The sequence below is a fragment of the Buteo buteo genome, chromosome 7 (genome assembly GCF_964188355.1).
Source record: "Buteo buteo chromosome 7, bButBut1.hap1.1, whole genome shotgun sequence".
In the NCBI taxonomy this organism is placed as follows: domain Eukaryota; kingdom Metazoa; phylum Chordata; class Aves; order Accipitriformes; family Accipitridae; genus Buteo; species Buteo buteo.
Window position 1 is genome coordinate 15,631,284 of NC_134177.1, and position 18,578 is coordinate 15,649,861.

General features: G+C 42.1%; 1 protein-coding gene across 3 annotated transcripts; it reads left to right on the forward strand.

Annotated features, from left to right (window-relative positions):
- Positions 1-1,623: 1,623 nt before the first annotated feature.
- On the forward strand, positions 1,624-11,872 carry LOC142032722 (nuclear cap-binding protein subunit 2-like). 3 transcript variants are annotated; one of them, XR_012650964.1, is made up of 5 exons: positions 1,624-2,161; positions 2,287-2,468; positions 3,315-3,453; positions 4,425-4,565; positions 10,604-11,872. XR_012650964.1 is itself a non-coding variant. In XM_075031700.1 (4 exons), the coding sequence occupies exons 1-4, from the start codon at positions 1,772-1,774 to the stop codon at positions 4,494-4,496; spliced, it is 783 nt and encodes a 260-aa protein (XP_074887801.1). In that variant the 5' UTR covers positions 1,624-1,771; the 3' UTR covers positions 4,497-6,241. The 3 variants fall into 3 exon arrangements, 1 of the variants encoding a protein (XP_074887801.1); XM_075031700.1 differs by lacking the exon at positions 10,604-11,872 and having other exon boundaries at positions 4,425-6,241; XR_012650965.1 differs by lacking the exon at positions 1,624-2,161 and having other exon boundaries at positions 2,234-2,468.
- The last annotated feature ends 6,706 nt before the right edge of the window (positions 11,873-18,578 follow it).

Below are 18,578 nucleotides of genomic sequence, written 5' to 3' on the forward strand. Positions count from 1 at the left end.
ACAGCTCTTGCTCTCTTGTAAAGCATTTTGTGTTGTCTCCCCTACACATTCATCCCACATCCTTCATCCCTCATTATTGACAGGCCTGTAAATTAAAGGTGCACGTTTTGGGGGGAGGTAGGGGGAAAGGGGTGGGTGCATGTATGTTTGTACTGATGACTCACAAAGTAGTGGAAGTAGTTATGAAAGCGTCGTGACACCAAATGTACTTTCCAAATTAATTTTGGTTTTGCTTTTTTATGTTGTGACGATAGCCATGTGCCACAGCTGGTACTCCATGTCCTGCTTACTGTTTTCAGCTTTCTTAAACAGCTTAAGTTTTGAAAATTATTTTCATGAAACTTATGGTGTCTGGCAATCTCAGCGGGGTAGATCTTAAAACTCTTCAGTGATGTGATGGAGCACCATTCCCATGGCACGATGACTTCTCTACCGGTACACGGGTACCCTGTGATAAACTCAGGAAGAGAACCTGGACTACAACTATTGAATCAGACTGAAAATGCACTGCTTTTGTCTTGCCAGCTAGACCTTTATAATTTACACCATAGATGCAGTTTTTCCATCCATGCACACCTAAGTCTTTGTTGGTGGGAGTTTAATTTTACCAGCAATGCTGGAAACTGTATCTCAGATAATTTGCAAGGTTCTTTTCACCTGGGGTGATATAAAGAAAGGAAATCATCCTTCCTGGTTAACTAAGCATCTAGTCAGCTGGACTAAATAGTGAAACATGCTATGAAGGAAGGTTAACTACTTTAGTTTTGTCTATGTTGTTAGATACAGCAACTTACGTAAACCAGCCGTGCATCCCATATGGTGGATACATCCTTTTTCTGTGTTTATATTTAGGATGGCTCTATTGGCGAGTTCTTTCCCCCAAACCCTTCTTGCTACCATAGACATGAGGTGTGCTTTTAGGATAGCTACTGCATCTCTTTTACCTACCTGTAAAATGGGCGATTATCCTATCCATCACCATCATCACCGACATTTAGAGCTCGTTTTCTATCAAAAGTTGTATGGAATGTAGATTGTTACTGCTGTATAGACAGAAATTGTTAAAGGAACTCCAGTCAGAAACGTTGTTTTATTTCAAGTTTCTTATTAAGCACTGAAAGTGAGAATCTTGACAGTGTTCTGGACAATGTTTAATGTGAGTCTGCCTGTTACCGAGTACTGTGGAAAGTGTAAACTGACTTTGAAATGAAAATCCGTCATACCAATCAGCAGCACGCTTCACGTTTTCATGCCTGACCTCAGGAACCACTCACGGCTGTAGGCTATGGAAGAGCAGCGTTCAGTCCGCAGCTGGCAGTCGGCCTTGCGCAGGCCGAGGTAACGCTGGGGTCCTCCGCGGCTGGCGCAGCACGCCCCTGCACCCTGCCCGGTTCAGGAGAGGCCGAGGGGGGCCCGGCTGTCGGCAGGAGCCCGTCACCGAGGCCCCGGGGCCCGTTCACCCGCCGGCTCCGACGCGCTCAGTCCTCCTGCGCTTGGCGCGGGGAAGCGGTCGTGGTCTCCGCGGTCCCCTCCTCCTCCTCCCCGGCGGGATCCTGCGCCGGCTGCGGCCCCGCAGCTGCCTCCCGCTCGGCGCGGCGCTCAGGGCGCTGCTCCGGGGCGGCCGCCTCGGCCCGGCCCGCGGCCGGGGGGCCACGGCCAGCCCCGCGCCCGGGCGCCGTCCTTGAGCTCCCTGAGGAAGGCGTCGCGCAGGCGGATCAGGCGGGGGGCCAGGCCCTGCGCCGCCTGGCGGGCTCCCAGCTGCCCGCGGGTGATGGCGGCGGCGGTGAGGCGGGCGGCGGCGCGGATGGGCCGCGACTCGGCCAGCTTCTCGATGAGGCGCGGGTCGCTGAGGAGCGCGAACAGCACCCGCCGCAGCACCATCCTGCGCCCGCCAGGGCCGAGCCGCCCCGCCCCGCCCGCTCTCGCGAGAGACGCTCCGCCGCCCCGCCCGCTCTCGCGGCCGGCGCCCGCCTCGCCATTGGCTGCCCGCCCGGCGGGCGCCGGGTCGCCTGCGCGAGGGGGGCGGGAAGCCGCTGAGGGGGGCGGGAAGCCGCTCCGGTCCGCTCGGTGCCGAGCCGCCATGTGCTCGGGGGGCACGCTGAGCATCCTGCGCAGCGACTCCTACGCCGACCTCAGCCAGTACCGGGACCAGCACTTCCGGGTGAGCGGGGCGCCGCCGCCGCCGCTGCCGCCGGGGGTGGGGGCCGGGGCCGGGGCCGCGCGGTCCGCCCGGGCCCGGTCCCGCTTGCGGTCCCGCCGTGGGGTAACGCTGTCGTTGCGGCTCAGGGGACGCGGTACGACCAGGAGCGGCTGCTGAGAAAGAGCTGCACGCTGTACGTGGGGAACCTCTCCTTCTACACCACGGAGGAGCAGATCCACGAGCTCTTCGGCAAGAGCGGCGACATCAAGAAGGTCATCATGGGGCTGGACAAAGTGAAGAAAACCGCCTGCGGCTTCTGCTTCGTGGAGTATCCTTCCGCCGGCCCGGCCCTGCTGCCCCGCGGCCGCCGGAGCCGGGCAGGGGGAGCGGGCCCCGCGCTGGGGCGGCGGCCGGTCGGGCGGGGCGGGGGTGACCCGAAATGCGGGCTCTGGGTCGCGGGAAAATTCTCCGAGGGTGAAATCCTTCGGTGCTAAGGTGCCTGTGGGAGTCCCGGACGAGAGGGGGGGGCGCTAGGTGGACGGCCGGACTCGGTGATCTTAAAGGCCTTTTCCAACCTAAACGACTTCAGGATCCTAACACATGCTGCACCTCCAGTGGGGGTTGTCGGGTCGCTTTCGTTCTGAGGCTTTAAGCCGGGCACTTGTTAGATCGTTGGCCTCTGCGGTGGGAGCATATTCTCAGTGCCCAAGTAAAGAGGTGTTTCTTGTCGTACAAGCATGCGCATAGGGTTTCTGTTGGTATCTTGCGTGCCTGTCGTGTGTTGACTTCACTACACGCAGGTCTCTTTGGAAATCATTCTGTTACTGGTTCCAGTGAACTCACCGAAATGGTGAAAGTTTGCAGCATGAATGGAGCATGCATGGGGCTTCTCGTTCTTTCTCTAGTAACAGAGGTTTATGCTTTTAAGGGTGAGCGTGGTTAAAGAGCTTGATCCAATATATGCATTTTTATTATGCTTGAATTCCTGCACATTGCTCCATTTCACTAGCAGTTTTCTCAGCCCACATAGCTTCGTAAAAGTGGTTGCTTTTAAAAATAACCAAGCAGGAACCCGATTCAAGCAAATACTTGGCTTGGTAGCCCGTTCGATATTGTTCTTTTTTCCATATGTTGAAAATAGAAGCCCATTTTTTTTCATTAACCCATTTCTAAGGTATTATGCAAGAGGAGATGCTGAAAATGCAATGCGATACATCAATGGAACCAGACTTGATGACAGGATCATAAGGACAGACTGGGATGCAGGATTTAAGGAGGGTAGACAGTATGGTCGTGGAAGATCAGGGGGCCAGGTAGGTTGCTGTACAGTCTAGGTTTTAAGGGACTGGTGACTTTGCCAAATTACTGCTTTTTGAATGAACACACTCAGAACAACTTCAGAAATAGCAGCTTAGGAATTATTGTTTAAGATAGCACTATATGTTAGTCTGTAAGATATCTTAGCAACGATGGTGTTATCCACTAAGAATAAGTAACTTCTTCATATGTTTCACTGAAAGTACTTTCAGAAACTTCTTGGCTGCTTGGGGAGATAACGCTTGTAAATAACCCCAGCAAATGTAAGGCTGTCAAGAAACACAAAGGACAGCACTTAGCTTACCTAAAGTTGAGCAGGTAGCACACATTTTTACTGCTGAAGCATAAGGCTAGCCATCCTCACTCTTTGACTGTCTTGATTAAAGAGTCCCCCTGGACATTATTAAAAAGAAAGTTTATTTATGCTGTATTCTGGGCTTCTGTATGATGCACTTTGCCTCCTGTTTCGTTATTCAGCTCCTTGTGGCCACTTACATGTTATGCTTACGGGGCTCCATCACCTGTAACGGTTACTTGGGAAGACAAATGCCATCATTCCGAATGTCCCCCCCCTTCCTTCTTCCCCCAGGTTTATATGCTGAACATGACATCAATGGTTTGGACTACCCCTTGGGTCAGTTGGGTTCAGCTGTCCCAGCTGTGTCCCCTCCCAACTCCTTGTGCCCCCCCAGCCTCCTCGCTGGTGGGGTGGAGGGAGAAGCAGAACAGCCCTTGGCTCTGGGTAAGCACTGCTCAGCAGTGATGAAAACATCCCTGTGTTACCAACACTGTTTTCAGCACAAATCCAAAACATAGCCCCACACTAGCTACTGTGAAGAAAATTAACTCTATCCCAGCAAAAATCCACGTGTGAACTCAGTTTGACTATATTCTGATGGTGTAATAGTTTTCGAGAAATTGTTTTTCTTTATCTTTACTGGACTTCCCTTTTTTCCTCCTTTGTAAGGTCCGAGATGAGTATCGTCAAGACTATGATGCTGGAAGAGGTGGCTATGGCAAAACTGTTCAATGCCAGTGAATAGCGAATGACTCCTCATCAGCCTCACAGGAGAACTAAATCTGCATTGTAAATGTCACCAGGCACAAAGTAGGTCTCTTGCACACAAATTTGTGTAGCTAGAAATTCACAGAAACTACTGCCCTTGTTCCTGTGATCACACAGTGTGTTCAATATCTCTTCTGTTTTAATACCAAGATCCAAAGCATTGCAGAGTACATTAATACAGAGGACCTGGGAGCAAGGTTTTAAGCAATAGTATACGTGAGGCTTTGGTCTCTAAATGCTGCTGTAACTCTACTAAAAGGAACAAAGGTTTGATAGTATGGTGCTTTTTTTCACAGGCAAAATTTGATTATTCTGTTGCTGGGTTTTGTTTACATTGGTATCACAGGGTGGAGAGTGGCAATAGAGGATTGGTGTATGTTTCGGAGATGAAAGAAAGAGGCAAAGAGCCTGAAAAGGAAATGGAATTTCTAGGGAAATTTTCCAGTTTCTAGGGAAGACTTAAATTTGCACATTTTCTGGGGTTACTGGATAAGCATCCTTTTACATTCATGCTGTTCCTAGCACACCTGCACAAACAGCCACAATAAAACAAGTCAGATTGATGAGCCTAGGCATCATCAAGTGAGAAGCAAGCCTAGCAGGGAGCAGAAAACAGACCCTTGCAGTCTTCTACAAAGTATAATGTGATTACACAACATTGCATGTTTCAGAACCGTTTTGCTTTGTGGGATACAGAGAATAGCAAGTGTAAGAATTACAGTAGCAGCTATTTTCACAGGTGGAGTAGTAGTATTTTGCTCCTGTCTGGTAGCTCTCTACAGCCTTGATATTTGATGAACAATATCTTTCCTGTGCCTACAAGGACAGCATGAAGCCAAGTTGTACAGTTACCCCCAAAATGGGATGTTTGAGGAACTGTGTAATAAAGTTTGTTCTCAAAATAGATTTTCTATTTGAGAAACTTGATTTCAGACAAAGGTAAAAATAAAAAAAAAAAAAGTTTTGGGAGGAGCCTTACTTTCTACTAAGGACACGGTGAGAATGGTAAAATAACTGTAGGACCATATAGATTTATTTTTTCTTTCCCCCCCCCTCTGGATCCTATTAATACTGCTAGTTTATATGATGGGATATTGATGTACTGCAGACATAGGAATAAAAATTATTAGTGGTGCCAAGATCTGTGAAACTGAATTGCTGAAATGAAATAATTAAAAGGAACTGTTAGAGGGCTTTGGATTTACTTTTTTTATGGACTTCTGAGTTCTTTGGAAATGGCAATTTATAAAGTTTTGTCCAAATACCTTGTTGTCCATGACTCCTTAAAAACCTTTAAAATACCAGGTATGTAAAAGTGGATCTTTACTCACTGAAGATATTGTTGGAGATCTTGATGTGTTTCTTGTGTACAGTTAGTCACAACTGTTACTGTAAACTGGAAATACAGTGAGGTAGAACAACTGCAATGAGACTTTGCTTACCTAGGAAGCAAGGTTTGGGGTTTTCTTGGCACATAGAATAGAACTAGATTTTCAGGATCACTTGGGGCAGGTCTGCAAACAAGACTTTGAACAAAGTTACCTTTTTCTATATATAGTACATTTGATTATGAGTTTACAGCCTGTAATCTGCTCTAGGAAACCTCTGAAGCTTATTTTTCATTGTATCAATTTTGTATTAAAAAAATTGTGTTACCAAAACTCTTAAGTCACTTTCAAATAAAGCTGCAACATTAAAATGGATTGTTACTTTTTTTAACAGAATCAGTGAGAAAGGAGCTACATGCAGACTCTTGTCCGTATCATTTATTCTAGTGTCTCTGAAGATGGAGAGAGTGAATATTCCTACCCTTTGACTGGATTTTCAGTCTTGTTCAGGTCCTAACTGGATGCTGAAAGATGTTTGGTTAATGGTCTTCATTCTGGTACTTTTTGGATTACAGAACAGAAGTTAATGATATTGAAGTGGACGTGAAAGTCCTTGGTGTGTAACAAGTAGTTTTCAGGGTGCACTTCCTTATAAAGATGAGGTTTAAGATTATTTTTTATCGTAAGTGCTGCAGGACAGTCATTCTCAAATGAGATGGAGGTGATGATAAGATTTGCCCTCAAAACCATCGCTGTCTTTTGCTGCATATGTGCAATGTGTATGGAAAGATTTTGTTTTAAAGTAAGATTTTCTATTTTGAGAGACGTTTCAATCAAAATGGGATTTAAAAGCACATGATATATCATGTGAAGTCTTAGTACCTCAAAAGCACATATAGAGGAAATTGATTGAACATGGCTTGATTTTTTTGCCTTCCCTAATTGAAATCAGACATGGCTCTGCTTAAGCTAGTGCTTAACAAAAGTAACTGAATTAAGTCTTTAAAACTTCACTGGGGGGGGGGCATTCTTTAGCTTTCTTACATGCTGGTTCATTGCAGATAGATTCTCTTGGAAGTATAGGTTCTCCTGTGATTTTTTGACATGCCAGTTCATTATGATCATATACACTTTCATAGAACTTTATATTAGCTTTTCTAAATACTTGTTCATCATAATTAGGTACTTGTATGGAATTGTATCCATAAAGAAATACAGCAGCTAAGAATATGAGTGAAATCTTAGATATGCCTTGATGGAAGAGAGGGCTGTTGCAAATTAAGGCACTGAGGGCTTCAGTCTCTCCCTCAGACTCTCGAGCAGGCTCATGGTGGGTTGATTTACATGCCTCTCTTTGGCACCAATACCTGCAAATAGCATGTGTATTCACAGCATTTCGGTCTTTGTATTACAGTGTAAAATCCATAGAGTGTAAATTGGAGCATTAAGGGCCTTCATTTTCAATGCCTGACAAAATAATCCCTGTTACCAATGTGCCCTTGCAGGCTAGTTTCAAGGTGGTCTATATGTTAGTCAGGTTCCTTACTGCCCTACACAGTAGCAAAGTTCCTGCTCAGGTTGGTGCTAGTGCAACCACCATTGGCGTTAATGTAACTAATGGTTCTTTCTACAGAGGCGATTCTGAAAGATAAAATGATTGAAGTATTTAAGCTAATATTCAGCACTTCATCTTCCATATCTTGTCAGATTAGGCTTCTTGTGAAGGTAAAAATTAATGAAGAACTCTACTAAAATCAATGTGGTTTGTACAAAGGCTTTCATCTATAGAGTCAAAGGCAATACTAGTCAAAGGAAAGCAGTCCACAGGGACTGAACATCTAATAAACTTGTCTATTTTTGTTTCTAAAGCACAAATTGTACCTTGTGCTACAGCATATAAACAAAGAAGAATTAGGATGGGCGTTTTTCCTTGCAATCTCTGGGATTTCTGCTTCTAGCTGAGTATATTTAGTACTTTCAGGTAAGTGTAGGGCCTGATATAACCACAGGTGAAATACCAAAAAATTGGTGAAGTCTGTAGAGAGAAGCATCCTGGGCTTCAAAACGTCTATCATGTTTGGCAAGTAATGGCCTCATTTATTAGTTGTCTCCTTTTGTGTGTTTTCTGCCTGTTCTTATCTAAATAAACTTTTGCACAAGGGATTGGATATACTCAGAGCTGCTCTGTATTAATGCACACAACTCCTCTCCCTTTTGGGATAACTAGATGGTGTAAATGTTTCTCATGGCTTGGGGGGGGAGGCCTCCGTGCTCTTGTCTGGCTAAGACCAGTGTTGAGTCCCAGCTTGCGACTGGCAGGTGTTATCTCTGTGACTGCTTCATCTCTTTTTCTGTCCCATGTAGACAGAGGAAGGTTATTCAAGGTTGGCTGTGTTTGTATCCTAAGGTTTCAGTAATGGTGCGAACTGAATATAGGACTTGCTTCTTTCTTGAAAATGTGCTGTTTCCAGACTGGATGAGAAGCCATACTAAAGGAAAGGGACAGTTTCTTTTTTTGGGGGGTCATCTACTCAATTTTTAAGAATTTATGATTTGTATGCTGAGGTAAAAGGCTTATAGCATAAAGCTCCTTCGAGGCTCATTTTCAGACCTTAAACTGATTGAACTGTGGAAATTAAGAAAGCTTACTTCTTTCTTCCACCTCCAGACATAGCCATCAGCACTGCACAAGGAGACGCCACAGAAGTTTAAGTTAAGCAAATTGGTCATGATCTTGCATGTTCCAGAGCCTTGTACAGCCCATAAGGGGTATGTACACACAAAGTTAGGACTGTGCACTTCAGGCAATTGAAGTTCCCAGTATAGTGTCCTATTATAGACATAACTAGTCATGATCTATTCTAGAAAACAGAATTTAGGAGAAAAATTGATCACAAAAGGGAGAAAAATAGATCACAAAAGTCTTTCACTATCACCTACATATATAATTTACTCTAAGCTTGGCCCAGAGAGATCTTCTACAGGTCCTGCTTTCTTAATGCTTCACAGTTACATTTTATTTTCTATAATACATTGTAGATCAGGATTGAGCAGTCTTCTATGTTCCATTCTAATTTCTGGGCAAATGATCTAGGCCTGGAGAATCCATAAAGAAATATAGTATTTGTGTGTTAAGACTATAACCTCACCCAACGGCTGCACCACAAAGGTAGAAAGGGTATATTACATCCATGTCAGTTGAAGACAGAGTTACATGAAGAAGAAAGTTTGCCGACCTTCAGAAACTGCTTTCTGAGAGCAGGAGAAATCCATTCTTGTGTCAGGGTTCCACAGTTCATGAAGATTAACTTTCTGCCACTTTGCTTCCTAGCCTACTTTTAAAGACAAAGATGTGCTTTACTTCAGTGAGGTAATATTCTCTAAGATTATTTGAGCTTCTACCTGAAGGTTACTTGAGTGTCTGTTTGGGTTACTTGCAGAAAAAAAAAAAAAAAAAAAAAAAAAAAAGATAAATAGGATAAATAGGTAGCCAAACTCTTCTTTGCAACACTTACTAGTTAGTATGTTTAGATCTGACACAAATAATCTTTCCTTTTAGCAGAGCCATGAAATATGAGTTTTAAACACTTGAGGAGCACCACGAGTAAAATGCCAGATGGCTCCCTCTAGTGACTACAAAATTAGTATGCTTTTATATTCGGCAGTGAAGATGGTTGCTGAAAGCTGTTTTGTGCAGCATGGTGCATGTTGTATTGTCTCAAGATTTTGCTTTGGCTTGTGTTGTAAAAATGGACAAAAAAAAGAATTTTCATCTGTAGACCATTTTTCAGAGTGCAGGCAATTAAAGATCAGGATTTGTGGGTTTGTAGCCTATCGCTGTTTCTCTGTTTAGCAACAGTTTAGTTGTCTTTTATACTGGATACTGGGATATGCGATATGCTGTGTCTGTGGTGACTTCTTTCCTTGCCCCTAGCAACCTCTTCAGATTTTGCCAAAAGCACACCTGTGATATTGAAGGAGGACTTGACCCTTAGATGCCCAATCCATGCTTCACAACCTCCCGTTAATTATATTTTGTGTAACTCTGTCAGCAAATTCCCTTGTGCCAAAAGTCTGTGTTCCAATCTCTAGCAGGGTATGAAATAAAGTTCTGTATTACACACAAAGTCAATATGTGCAACTTGACAAGACAGTAGGCAGGGTCTTAAATGTCTAATTTGTTTCTGTGGACTTACAGTAGTCCTTCAGGCACTTTGCAGACTTTAACGTGTATTGCTTCAGAGTATCTCTGTGGGAAAGTGCCCTTTTTTATCTTACAAATTTTTGATCTGAGGCATAAGGGGGCTTATGCTGTGTGTGACAAGCCTGTGGTGGATGAGGAGTTGAGCTTCTCGGTTTCCTCAATCCTAGCTCTGAAAAGACTGTCTTTCCTAACCGTGCTAATGTATTTCATGACAAATTAACATGTGAGTGTAAGGAACACACACAAGTGCAGTTCTCACATATGGTTTGGAAAGATGAGCAGTGCTTGCAGGATATAGATCAGATCTTTCAAATCACTTTTACAAAATGATCATAAGTATCTTAAGCACAAAGTAGCCATCTAGTGGAATGAATCCTCTCCATGCAGGACTGAGGTTATTTGCTTCACATTAATACCTTCCAAAGCAGTTGCAGGCATCTTTGCTTAAGTATGCCACTAATCTGATGGTACTGCTGTACCATTTTACAATTAGGGAGCAGTTGAGTAAAGACTATGTTTAAAACTTTCTTCTTTCATTTGCTTCCCAGGAGCACCTTCACCTGGATTTCCGGAGCATGCTTCTCAGTGGGAACAGGACTGCATGGAATGGCTTTTCACATGAATCCCTCTGCAGAATGGAGGGTCTTGGTTGTTCATTGTACCTTTGTGCTGTGGCTAAATTTGGCAGAAGCAGTAATCTAAGAGTGCATGACCTGAATGAAATGTAGATTCCCCCCCCCCTTCACATCTGAAGGTCAGGTATGATTTATTCCTGGTGTAGGATTTTATTGCTTTGAAGGTGCTACAGCAGACATTTGCTTTTGAAAACCCTTTCTTGACTGTTCAGGAAGAGTAGCAGTTCTGGTTGAATGTTCTTCCCAAAAACTTTCTCTTCGTTCTCCAGTGCTCATCTCTGACTACACAAAACCTGCTTGTATTTTGTTCTGTTATCCTCCAACAAAGTCTAGACAAGCCAGTTGCTTCTGCCCTGACAGGAGAATCTACTACTGTTCCAGAAGCTGTATTGTAATCTATACTGTTCCTGGCTGGCTGAGTCAGGATTTCAGACACCAAGTCACATAGAGAAAAACTGAAATATCTTCCATCAAAAAAAATAGTGTGAATTAAGCATTACTCAGTTAATGACTGGGAAAACATCTTTCTTGAGTGCCTTGAGAACAAGTACGTTTTTGAAAATAAGACTATATCTTAAATAATTTTGTTCTTTTTAATTTTATTTAATTAGAGCTATCTCTGATTTCCTTTTCAAGTTGGGCCATTTATTGATTCCTCTGGGACCGATGTTTTTCAATTAGGACAATATTGAACCATAATTTGTGTTATTTCAGGTATAGTGAAAAGATTTTTTTTCTCAGAACACAATTTGAAAACAAATGGGAAATAAAATTTGCTATTTTGATACTTCTCCAGTTGCATGCAACATAAATATCAGCATAAATTAGCCTAATTGAGACAGCTTGTCATTAAGTTTCTGGACAGTGAAGCTTTTCGCTTCTGTACCAATCTCTCCCTGCAAGCCACAATTTGAAAAGGAGATTCTGATTTTCTAGTTAGAATAGTTGAGAATATATTATTAGTAATACATACTTGTCTTTAGATCTGTAGCTTACATGCAGTTTAAATTGCTTCAAACTGAACTTGTTTCGGTTTTCTGACTTTATTTTATTACTTTAAAATAATGGTCTTATTATTTTATACTTTGTGTCTTTAAATATTTTTATGGGAAATTTTTCTGACTTAAAGTGTTACTAGTCTGTTCGGCTTAATTTGATTATAAATTGGTGCTTTTTCTTGTATGTTTGGTTTTCGGTAATATCACTGTTTTGCAACATCTTAAATTACTTTTTGTGAAAACAAAACCCCTGTCAGCTTGTCACGCTGCCACAAGATGTCATGAGAAGCCGTGTCTCGCCTCAAGATGAGTGTGCTCTGCCCTCGCAATCGAGCAGTTGTTCTGGAATGATGTGTTCTGAAAGCATCTCATTTCACCATACAGCTAATGCAGTGTCTCAATTTCTTGGAGAAACTCTTTCACAGTAGGATTCTGCTTGAAACAAAAGTGACTAGTGACTGATTAAACTATCTTCTAACATACCCTGAAGCAGCAGAGGTAGAAGTGCCTAAAGGTTGCTGAGATGTGGCATGCCTTGTAACACTAAGCACTGTAGAACTGAAAGGTTCTGTATGTAGTAACCACAGTTGTGCATGCTTGCAAAGGACTGATTTGTGGTTTGGTTTTTTGTAGGGTTTTTTTTTTCCCCTCTGAATTTACTCCAGTAAGAGGAGGAATGTGTTTCCAGGAACTGGAAAGGACTTTTTCTCCTTAAATCCAGGAATGTCCCAAGGTGTCTGCACTTCTGCTTCTGCTTTTCACTTCCCAGCTGAATTCCCTCTTTGAAATCTACATAGTAGCTTGAAAAAGCCTTCAAGCAGCAGCCTTGCAATGTTCTATCCTGCACAACTCTAAGGTGAAGGTGTTTGGCATTGTCTAAGCTTGCCAGAGGGAAACTCAGCAGAGAATTTGTAAGTTACTCAGATCTCACACACACACACCTTGAGTCATAGTGGACTTTTTGATGAATTGTTTTATAGAGTGCAGTCCTGTCAGAAACTTAATTTTATCTCCCATTGAGCTCAGTGAGATCTGTGTGCATAGTGCTAAAGTACTGAATGTGCTTTAATGAACTTTATCTAACTTATTTCTCCATAAACTAAACATGTAACATACTAACATGCCAGGAGAATTCTTGAAAGGTCATGTGGGAGCAGTATTGACTCCTGAGTTGTATCTCCAACTGAGTCAGGGAAGCTGAGCAAAAGAGCATCACAAAACGTAACCACAGCTTTTTGGTAGGAAAGATTCAAAATCCCTCAGGGTAGTTGTCCAAAATTAGTCACAGGACAGTGTTTTCTCAGAATCCAAGGCCATGAGAACCAACAAATATTACTTGGTCTACAGATTTTGACAGAGAACGACCTTGCTTCAGAAGAATGCAGAAAACTGGCAGGATATGAAAAGTGAGGGAAGATTCCAGCTGATTTGTGCTAATCCAGTAATTCGGATTCTAGACACAAAATGGTTACCAAGGCAAAGGTAAGAAAACATTAAAAGAGGCCCAGTAGCCTGAATAAATACATGGTGTCCATCAACAGTCCCTGGATACGGTATTCATTCCGTGTTTGATCATGTTTTTTCCCCTAAAGATATTTAATTGAACTAAAACTGGCGTGAGACTGAATTTGTTATGATTGATTCATTCCCTATTAGAAAACAAAATCACTTTGATGTATGTGAACAAGCGGTGCTGTTTCTCATTGTGCTCTGTGAATTGTCTTCCCGGTTGAGTACTTCACTGGCTGGAGTACTCTGTGAGCAGTGCACGCCTCAGCAGGCACAACACATTTGTTGTTGTCAATATGGAGATGAATAGAACTGAGAACTAAATAATTTTAACCTCTTTCTAGATAAGAATGAGACAGGGCTGCAACTTCAGACAAATCTTAAGGTAATTAACTATTCCCAGGCCCTGAGCTGTCCTGAGAGGAGAGAAATCATATCATACAAAGCCGATGCTTGAAGTACCAAAGCTTTAAGGTGCTCAGGATTGTGATGGACTTTCAGACTGTAGAGTTTGATGGGCAGCACTGGAGAGAGTGTGTTTTTACTGGATATTTGCAGAAGGGCATGTCTATCCCACCCATTGAAGGATGATCGGTGTCATATCTGGTAAAGGCTTCAGAGCATACAGACAGCCATACTGGGACTGCCTTCTGTGTAGAGGGTCAGGGTGCCTTTCTCTGCATGTGTGGCACTGTAACAAAGCTCATGATTTGCCTTTTTTAATGGTTATGGCAGACACTTACTTTGTTCAGGAAGAGAGTTTCATTACAGCTGTTAAGTCTAGCACAATTTACTATGTTTTATGGGTATACAGATACAACTGAAGGTACTGGAATCTTTAGTTCAGTTTTTGATATTTTAGGTTTTTATAAATTTGAAGTGGATATTTTAATGCACATAAAATGTAGAATTGCCTCTCAATAATTACTTTTTCACTGTTAGCCAGACATTTATACTGGGCTATGCAATTTAACAATGAAGTTCTCTGTTAGCTGCATATCATTACAATCCTAGGAAATTAGCTTCTTCATGATTTCCAAAATACACAGGTACCTGAACAAAGTCCATTGTAAGTATAGTGTAGTAGGGCTTTTAAAATGCAAGTTTTAATTTCTTTTATTTTTTAAGTTCTGAGGTGTAATGGATTTTCTAGTTGAGAAAGTGTATAATACAAATTCATTTTGTGTTAAAAGCCTTTAAAAATTATTCATTATTTCTAAGCACTTTTTATTGCTGAATGTGTTATTGCCACAACTGCTGTCAGTGACAGTATAACTTACTTACATTAGAGACGTGAGAGACTGAAACTGCAAAGTGGTGACAAAAGCTAGAAATAAAGCATCATTTTCTATTCAGCCTTCCTTTTAAATGGGGAAAGATATTCCACATTTATAAGGATTATATTGTTGCTTTTCAGAAGTGATTCAAAGATACATGTCGAAAGAGGGAAAGTATAAAACATCGTTGTGTCATTAGGAATTCTAGTTCCATTCGAATAGGAAATGTTCTATTTATGATCCTTAAAGAAAGCCTTCAGGTCATGAACAGCGTTTCCATTTGTGGAGAAAAATGTAAGAATAATTTTCTGAAAGTCTGTATAAAATGAACATTCCCTTTTAAACCCTTTATTCATTCGATTTCTGGGCACATTTAAAAAATCATTGAAGAATTAATAGAAGCTATGTGAAAAATAACATAAAAAACCCTCAGTGAAATTCCAGTGTTTTTTGCAGTATTCACACTTTAGTTTTTGAGTGAAATAACTGTTGATTTCAATAGGCCTGAACTCGTTTAATATACTACAAGGAGGACCTGCTTTTCCTTTCGTTTACTTCAGAGTGGATGAAGACTGAATTCACAGACCTTGGTGGCATTACTGTGCATAGACCTAGGAAGAGAATGGGTGAACAGAGTATCCACTGTCATAGGCGAGGGATATTTTTTTAAGATAAAAGGATCTCAATTTCTGGATTTGAATGTACTATAAACCTGGACATTAGAATATTTCTGCTAAGTGTGCTGAACACTTGAACTCCTAAATCTTTATGTATGTGAGTTTATTATCTTTATGCATGCACATCCTATGAACAGGGTCATGAAAATATCAGTGAAGAGCAGGCTTTTTGCACCTACTACTGCATTTACAGTTTCATAATCTGAGAATGTTGCACCTTGGCAACGATGGAAAAGGGACCACGCTGATGAGTGACGATGATGCAACATACATGTCAACAATGATGTCACAGCATATTTGTCTTTTGAGTTCTGTTTGTAATTTTTAAAATTTACTAGCATCTCTTGATTTTTGTAGCAGGCTGATTAGATTATGGACTAACTCTGGTAGGGACAGAGGCGCTCTGAGCTCTGGACATGAACTAGTTGATCATTGTGACGCTGAGTTGTATGTACTCTGTGGCCTCGCTCTCTCGTGTCAGCAGCAGCACAGGGATCTGCAGGGATGACAGCCATTACTCCTGAACTGTGTTCCTTTTTTCTTCATTACAGTCTTTATGCTGGTTCTTATGGCCTAATGTATCAATGTGTTAAAGAGAAATATGAATATTTGGGGTTTTGCCATGAAGCCAGGAAATTGGGAATTGATTTTATATTAAAGCAATGTGATTCATATTTTCCTTGAAGAGGTCCAGAGTTAAGCATCTTAGGTCTTCTGTTAAATGCAGGAAGAAAACACTTCAGTGTTTTCCAAGAAACTGGGTTGCTTTGTTTAAAAAGATTTGAAGAAAAAGTTTTAGATGTTTTGCAGTATTTCCCCATTTCATGGCTAAGCTGTACATATCCATTTATTGATAGCAAATTCCCTGTTTTCTGTGGTTCCAAAGTTTTCTGCAATTAGCCTAGCATCCTTCCTGTAAAGGACAGGGATGCAATCTCATTCTCGAAAGTGGCATTCGGCTGTTTCCTCTCCTCTTGTGGTAAAAGACTGGGTGCAGCTGTAATGCAGCTGTTCTGAGTGCAGTGGGGAGCACAGAGGCAACCTGCTTCAATGCACAGCCCACATCTGTCCTTGGAAAAATTCAGAGTGACAGGAAGCATGCTGAGGCCATATGTCAGCAAAGCAGAGTTCAGAACATGCTGCATTGTAAGCATAGGTTTAATTTCTAGCACAGTTTTTGAGGCAGTTGAGTCTGGATCATTAAGAACAAAAGCTTCCTTCTCTGAATTACCACTATGTGTCAGCAGCTGCTTGAGAACTTTCAGCAAACTTGGAAATATCTTCCCCAGAAGCACATGTTTAACTGTCACACAATTGTCAGGACTTACTGTACTTCATTCATTTTTGCATGTGAGTTACCTGCTTTATATGTTAAAGAATCAAGTATTTCTAAGTACTGCCTTTGTTGGGGCTTTGCAGCTGTGACCTGTACTGAAGGGACATTTCCTCTGTGAGTGGTCTAGTATCTCCAATATCACTCCTGTGAGACCTGGCACGTGGACAGTACATTGTCTTTAGAACACTTCATCAGTTCTTAATCCCTTTTGAGTTTTGGAACACTGAAATGAATTGACTATTTGAATGTATTTAGCTAAACAATAGCTTAATAAGAGAAAGATGGCAGTTTTTTGATGTGATTCTTAACCAAGAAAACAGAATGCTCCTTTTCCATTTGTCTGATTAAAGGAGCAGTATAAATCAAATAGGAAAAGCTGGAATTGTTCATCTCAGTCCTTGGTTGACCTGCATCAGTCAGAGAATAATTTCACAGGATCACAGAACAGTTGAGGTTGGATGGGACCACTCAAGACTATCCAGTTCAACCTCCTGCTCAAAGCAGGGTCACCTAAGGCAGGTTGCCCAGGGCCGTTTCCAGTCAAGTTTCGAACATCTCCAAGGTTGGAGACTCCACAACATCCCTGGGCCACCTGTTCCAGTGTATGGGCACCCGCACAATAAAAAAGTCTTTTCTTGCGTTCATGTGGAGTTTTCGTGTGCTTTAATTTGTGCTCATTACCTCTTGACCTGTCACTGAACACCACTGAGAAGAGCCTGGCTCTCTCTTCTTTACACCCTCACATCAGGTATTTTTATACAGATAGAGAAGAACCCCCTGAGCCTTCACTGCTCCAGGGTGAACAGTCCCAGCTCTCTCAGCCTCTCCTTGTATGAAGGATGCTCCAGTCCCTCGATCATCTTTATGGCCCTTCATTGAACTCGCTCCAGTGTGTCCCTGTCTCTTGTACTGGGAAGCCCAGCACTGGACCCAGCACTCCAGATTTGGCCTCACCAGGGCTGAGTGGAGGGGAAGGATCACATCACTTGTTCCACTGGCACCACTCTGCCTAATGCAGCCCAGGACACCGCCGGCCTTCCTTGCTGTGAGTGCACATTGCTGGTGTTTCTTCGATAGTCTTCCATTCTTGACAAAATTTGCAGGTATGTCAGAGCTGCAGAGTTACTCCCCTGTTTTTTTCATGGCTTTTTTTTCTTCATAAACATGATGACAGTTAAAAATATTCTCATATGCTACAAAATTGCTGTATAGGTTTATAGTGTTCACAGAAATGATTCAGCTTAAACTGTGCAATTAAAGAAAAATCAAACCCACAAGATTGAGAGGTGGATTCTATTTATATTTTAACATTGGTAAAATATTTACTGTTCATTTACAGATCTATTTGGGTTTAGAAAGCAAGAAAAAGATTCAGTTTGGAGAACACTGGAGATTTTTCTTTAGCATTGTTGAAAAAAACCACCTTTTACAAATGTCAAAATGTACCTCCATCATCCATATAAGATGTTTTTATTTCTTTTCTTTTGTCTCTCCTGGTTCTCTGTAAGATCTATTTCATAACTGAGGAATTGGTTCCAAATAACTGTGATGGCATCTTTGAAAATATATTATCAATCAGTTTTGCATGTGGATTTTCTGTTTTTTGAAAGCAATGCTGAAATTTGAAGCATTGTGACTTGTTGCTGAACCTTTTCTTCCTCGCCATGTTTTCTTTCAGTGTCTCTGCCCTAACAGCTTACCTGTTAGCAGCATGTCCTTTCCTGCTTAAATTTCTCCCATATATTTTTTGTTGTATGTTCCAAGGTGCATGGATGATATATCACGTTTAATTGCTCTTCTTCTCTGCATCTCTAAATTGTCCAGAGGTGCTAGTGAGTGCCTTCCATGGAGAAGGCACAGAAAACCTGCATATCACTGCCTTGCTGTGATTTGACTTTGTGAATGTCAGAGCTACTAAATGTGTGCCATATTCTGCCTTGGAGTCACAGTTTTAAGTTAACTGGGATAACCCTAACACTGTTGGAGCTGCTGGGTGCTGTGACCTACCCCTCAACTGTGTTTATAACTGTGTGTTTTGTTGCCTGCAGTCCTACAAAGAGCCTTCCTAGTAATGAACGGTGTTGAGTATCA

What these genes read in the sequence shown, in the direction of transcription:
- LOC142032722 (XM_075031700.1), top strand. Translation starts at nt 1,772, where the DNA reads ATGGCGGCGGCGGTGAGGCGGGCGGCGGCGCGGATGGGCCGCGACTCG. An exon ending in ACCGGGACCAGCACTTCCGG is followed by an intron (nt 2,162 to 2,286) that starts GTGAGCGGGGCG and finishes GTTGCGGCTCAG; the next exon opens with GGGACGCGGTACGACCAGGA. An exon ending in TGCGGCTTCTGCTTCGTGGA is followed by an intron (nt 2,469 to 3,314) that starts GTATCCTTCCGC and finishes CCCATTTCTAAG; the next exon opens with GTATTATGCAAGAGGAGATG.